Here is a 5984-nt window from a genome sequence, read left to right as displayed (position 1 = left end):
TTTGGCTTGATTTGGCTTGATTTGGCTTGATTTGGCTTGATTTGGCTTGGTTTTGAGACAAGGTTTCTCTGTGTAACCCTGGTTGTTCTGTCCTAGAATTTGCTTTGTAGACCAGGCTGCCCTCGAACTCAGCCTGCCTCTGCCTCCCAAGTGCTGGGATTAAAGCCATGTGCCACCACTACAAGTTCCCTTCTTATATCCAATTCTCTGTTTGACTTTGGACTCATCAGAGGACAACAGATAAGCTGTCACTAACAATGACATTTCAGATGAGTATGTCTGATCAAGTAAGCAGCCACTGGACTCCTTCAAATTCTGGAGTATTTTCCAATGTTCTGTGACCTATGTCTGTCTCTCTCTGCAGCATACATTGTAGCTGTGTACCAAAGCATGAAGGATGAGTTGAGACACAGTGCCCCAGGCAGTACCCCTGTGAAGAGGAAGGGGCCCAGCCAGTTCTCCCAGGAAGCTGAAGGGGCAGCTGGAGGCCTTCCTGGTGAGCAGTCCCTGGTCACAGGATACTGCTATGTGCCATGACCTGACCTGTATGCTTCACTTGGTACAGGCAAATGGGTAGGAGATACTCAGTGCCAGCTGAGTCTATCCCTTAGCATTCTCTCTTTCCCAGGAATGATCACTTTCTCTCAAGATTATGTGGCAAATGAGCTCACTCAGAGCTTCTTCACCATTACTCAGAAAATTCAGAAGAAAGTCACAGGTTCTAGGAACACCACTGAGCCCTCAGAGATGTTCCCTGTCCTCCCTGGTTCACACTTGCCGCTCAATAATCCTGCTCTGGAGTTCATCAAATATGTGTGCAAGGTGAGGGCCAGGTATAAGTCCTTCAGCCATTCCATCAGTATTTCCTGGGTCCCTATCAAATGCAACCATTGTTGAGGGATTTGAACTTAGGTATTACAGAAGAAACCCTGCTCTGATAGATCCTAAGCCTGCCAATAAACCATAAGAGACTGGTCAGTTCAGAGACTCAGGCACTCTCGGGGGACCTGGAACCAGGCACAGAGGCTCTGAAGTAGGAGAGCAGAGTGCTGGGAAAGTTACAGCCCGTGGACGTGGAAGGAATCCATGGATTGCCTGCCACCAGTTCTGCCGTGGTGAGCCAGGACAGACTTCTGAGACCAAATGAGGTGACAGTGCTTGTTTTCTGGGAAAGGTGGCCAGCATGGTGAGATGATATTACCGGTGCCCATGTGGGGTTATTACTCAAAGCACTTATTGTTCACTGTGCCATCTGAGCATCCCAGTGCTTCATTCTGAAGCTGAACTCTAAATATCAAGTGACTACACCTTAGGGTTTAACATAGTAAGCTGGGGATGTTTTTTCTCCACAGATGCACTTTGGACAGTCACTGACCTGTCTTTCCCAGAAAACAAGCTGTAATGAACTGCACATTAGATCTATGGTCCATTTTTATACAGTATATGCACAAGTTTCCAGGGTGTCCAGTTCCAGAGCCCTCTTCCATTGAATATTTACACCCTTTCAAAGCGCAAAGGGCATGTTGGTTTACACCTGCAGTCCCAGAGACTGCTGAGGCAGGTAGGAGGACCAGTTTGAGGACAATCTGTACCTTCAAAAGCTACCAAGTAAGACTCTGTGTTTAAAAAAATAACAACAACCAAAAAAAAAACTTATTTGTCCTCATTTTGGCTTCTTTATTTCTGGATTATGTATTTTTTGCACATTGATTCTAGTACTTATATGGGTTTTGTTTGGTTGGTTGGTTGGTTTTTGTCCATTCTCATGGTGGTAACAGCCTGTGTCTTTGTCTAGTTTTAGTATTAGGGTGATATTGACCTCCTAGGACAAATGAGGGTATCTGCCCTCTTTAGTTTCTTGAAAGTATTATGTAGAATCAATGTTGTCTCCTTCATCGGTGAAGACTCCATTCACTGACAGAGTTGCTACTGTAGAGAATCAGCTCTTTCTGGGGCTTCCAGATGGGAAGAAGGGCTAAGACGGTGCTGGGAAATGAACTAAGAAGAGGTATTTGGTCCAGCCAGAGTGGCAACGAGGCCTAGGAGCTACTTCATGATGATCTGTGGTCCCCATAGGTACTGTCTCTGGATACAAACATTACAAATCAGGTGAATAAGCTGAACAGAGACCTACTTCGCCTGATAGACGTTGGTGAATTCTCTGAGGAGGCCCAGTTCAGAGACCCCTGCCACTCCTATGTGCTCCCTGAAGTAATCTGCCACAGCTGTAATTTCTGCCGAGACCTGGACCTGTGCAAAGATTCCTCTTTCTCTCAGGTAAGCTCAGCTGATGACCAAAGCCTCTAAACGTCCAAAGTGGTTGGGACATGTAACCCAACCTGTAATATACAACATATTGCCTCAGTGACTCATTTATGGATTAAAAATAGACCACCTTAAGCCACTCCACTGCAGCATGCTAAAAATTTGTTCTGAAAAGGCCTTATCAGCACAAACAAAAAGCTCAGGCTGTATGGAATGCAGCCAAGAGCAATGATGGTTTCCTTTGCCCCTGCACTCCTCTCTGACATCTTCCCTTTACACCAACCTTCTGTGCTGTTGCCCAGGTGGGCCGTGGCTATGACTCACACTGACATCTCAGCCTTCCTCCCATTTCCCAGGATGGAGCCATCCTGCCTCAGTGGCTCTGCTCCAATTGTCAAGCCCCCTACGACTCATCTGTTATTGAGTCAGCCTTGGTGGAAGCCCTGCAGAGGAAACTGATGGCCTTCACACTTCAGGACCTGGTGAGCTCCCCAGTCGACCCAGGAGTTACCAAGCACTATCAGCATTTCAGGGAAGCCAAGATCATGCTTGGTCCTGACTGTCCTCATCCATGGACCTAGCCCACTCATTCTGTCATCGTCTGTTGATACCTTCTATGGACACATGCATCTGTCCATTGGAGGGAGATAGACAACAGACAGTAAAGATGTCAGTGGTAGAGTGCAGGAGCAAAGCAGAAAAAGCTTCAGCAGCAGTTTGAGGACCTGAGCAGAGTCCTTGGGTATATTCCTGGCAACTATTAGGATAGAGCCAACTGGGACATGGGACCTTCCCAGACCTTGGTAGTCCAGGTTGAGGATACCCACAGCAAGGTGGGCATCTTGGAGAAGGAGCTGGCAAGAGTTGAATAACCCTTGGGTTTCATCAAGTCAATCCCTGATATGACTACAGCAGGGAAATAAACTTGCCAGTGGTTCCATAGAGTTATCCCTCCTCAGCAAGGCTGCAAAGCTGCAGATAGGATCCAGTTTGAGCCAAGATTAGTGATGTTGCTTGCTTATTTCAGGTATGCCTCAAGTGCCGTGGTATGAAAGAGACCCATATGCCTGTGTACTGCAGCTGTGCAGGGGACTTTGTTCTCACCATCCACACTGAGGTGAGCCATTCTCACACTGTTGGGCATTTCCCCTCTTGTCTGGGTAAAACCCAGAGTCATTGTGTCTGTTTCTACAGGTCTTCATGGAACAGATTAGAATCTTCCAGAACATTGCCAAGTACTACAGCATGTCATATCTCCAGGAGACCATAGAATGGCTGCTACAGACAAGCCCTGTATCAAACTGTTAGCAAGCCTAGGCTAAAGACACCTTGGTATCCCACACCTTACTACCTGCTCCAAAAGGCTGAACCACTGACCACCTGGCTTTTCCAAACTTATGACCATAGCCTAGGAAGAACAGAGAAAATACTTCTGGGAACCTCGAAGTGGCATAAACAAGCAGGAACAGGGAATGGCTCTGTCCCCTAGTTACCTGCTAAATAAACAAGTTCTTGAAGCTTCTGCTTTATGCTTCCATACAAAGCTCTTCTTCTGCCTCCGGTCTGAGCATGAGATATGTTCTAAGATGAGGTGAGGGGATGTGGGCAGAGAAGACAAGCCAGTGCAAAACCCTGACTGTGACCAGGATCTTGTTTATTTTCAAACAAATGGGCCATTCCCTCAACTTCATGGGTGTAGAATTTAGGCTACTTTCTGGGAAATCCAGAAACAGAGACCCAGGGTTTTTTCTTTAGAGCAAAGTATGAAAAGGGTTATCTATCACCCAGTATCTTGAATGAGACCTGGAGCTCTGTCCAGAACTGGACTGAGATGGGCCTAAAGGGTAAAACACCTTTGACCTGCCTAGTGTCTATGGAAAACCCACTCTTTATCCACCAGGACTGTATAGCAAGGAGCTCTTAAGCCTGAGGCCCATAAGCAAAGGGTTTTTAAGTGTCATTTATCATAGACTCGAACACTCTTAAGACCTAGATTTTAGAAAAATATCTTCTCACATGCAAGATTTGAGGCTTAACTGGAGAAGCAGCAATGAAAATGAGGGAAAAGGAGTCCTGTAAGTTTTCAGATCTGTTGAGGGCTTGTACTCAGCCATCACTTGTTCCTCAGAACATAACAGACCCAGAGCACTGAAGCTGGCACCCTCTTAAAGGGGCAGCTTAATCGCCAGTCTTTTTAATATGATGCCTGTTAGCACTGCAAGTGGTGGAATAAGTAGCTGTTCTCGCTTCCTACTCTTCTGACACCCATCTGCTAGACCAGCAGAACCTTTCATTGGTCTCGGGAAATAAGAGAACTCTCAAATTTCCCTGAGCTAAATGCAGCCCTTGTCTACTGCTTCTTTCTGGCCCAGCCCATAGTTTACCAGGGCAGTAGCTAAGTGCCAAACTCAAATACCCCAAATAATGAGAGCCCTACTGAACTTAATGTGTATGAGTATTTTGCCTACATGTATGTGTATGTACCAAGTGTATGCTTGGTACCCACAGAGGTCAGAAGAAAGCATTGGATCCCCTGGAACTGAAATTATGGATGCTTGTGAGCCACCACATGTGTGCTGGGAACCAAATTCTAATCCTCTAAGAGCTACAAGCGCTCTTATCTGCTCAGACATCTCTCGAGCCGCCTATAGTTTGCAATTCCTAGTTTACTACTTTGATTTGTACAGGGACCCCTTACAAATGAGCCTGTACAGGGAGTCTCTGAAAGGAAAATTTAATATCTAACATCTATCCATCAGGCATTTGTCTGAACCATGGTAAGCTCAGGCTGTCTGTAGGGAGAAACATGATACCTATTTGATCCTCCCTGGTTGGAATGTGGACTGAGCTGGCAGTGCTGGGACATTCTGAATGGAGATCAAATCAAATTATATGAGGGGAGGAGGGAGCTGGTTAACTTAGCTTCCTGGATTTCTGGGCCCAAGAGACACACTGGCTTGTCTCCCAGAAGAGCCACTCTAAAGCAGCACAGGGTAGGTCACTGTGGCCATAGATACCACTCAGCTCTGGATTTGGTCAGAGGTCAGTTTAGGGATTCTGAAGTAGAAAACTGTATCTCTGGCCCTGGTTTCTAAGCTGTAGCCAAACTGAAAAGGGCAGTTTGTCTAAAACTAGGTAAACTTACAAACATATAGGAAGTTAAACATATTTGGTGGCCTGTGGAGGCCACGACCAAGGAAAGAAAGTTCTGGGAGTATCAAGAGCTAGTGTTCTTCCAAGCATCCTATAACACTTGTGCCAACACAAACCATCTTCAGGTAATGTGGGCAGAAACTGAAGGGACTCCTTCCTGGTTCTTTGGCCAGTCTGCTATTTGGTGTGCTGTTCTGAGCTAGGATGCCTTCTCAAGTGGCATTCAGCATAGGCATACCCACCAAGGAACTAAGATCCAGTTTTCTGACAGGCTTTACCTGACCAGAGTCACTCCACTAAAGGGGAAAGATGCAGTAACTAGATTACCCCAGGCCCTGATGTTAGTGCTGGCTTTGTGCTTCACCTGTCCACTGTCCTCACCCCATGGCATTGATTCTGAACATAGCCTTATTCCCTTGGCAGATGTGGCTTTACTCTATACCCAATCTGGTTAACAGACCTAAGAATGCAGGCCCCCTCAGAATTCAAGACCCCTGGAAAGGAGACTGATTCTCCTGTCTTATATTCCTGAGCCCACAGCTACTCTCAAAGAATTGAGGCCAGAA

General features: G+C 46.3%; 1 protein-coding gene across 1 annotated transcript in view; it reads left to right on the top strand.

Annotated features, from left to right (window-relative positions):
• Pole (DNA polymerase epsilon, catalytic subunit) overlaps positions 1-3787 on the top strand; it is a 53657-nt gene extending 49870 nt beyond the window's left edge. The window contains exons 44-49 of the mRNA XM_028777384.1: positions 365-496; positions 629-822; positions 2077-2277; positions 2622-2747; positions 3293-3382; positions 3460-3787. Of these exons, the coding sequence (XP_028633217.1) occupies positions 365-496; positions 629-822; positions 2077-2277; positions 2622-2747; positions 3293-3382; positions 3460-3573 (857 nt within the window). The 3' untranslated portion in view covers positions 3574-3787. The remainder of the gene's footprint in view (positions 1-364; positions 497-628; positions 823-2076; positions 2278-2621; positions 2748-3292; positions 3383-3459) is intronic.
• Positions 3788-5984: the final 2197 nt, after the last annotated feature.

Source organism: Grammomys surdaster, unplaced genomic scaffold, assembly GCF_004785775.1.
Source record: "Grammomys surdaster isolate TR1022 unplaced genomic scaffold, NIH_TR_1.0 309, whole genome shotgun sequence".
NCBI lineage: Eukaryota > Metazoa > Chordata > Mammalia > Rodentia > Muridae > Grammomys > Grammomys surdaster.
Note: the sequence above shows the minus strand (reverse complement) of the source record. Positions and strands in the feature narration are given on the sequence as shown.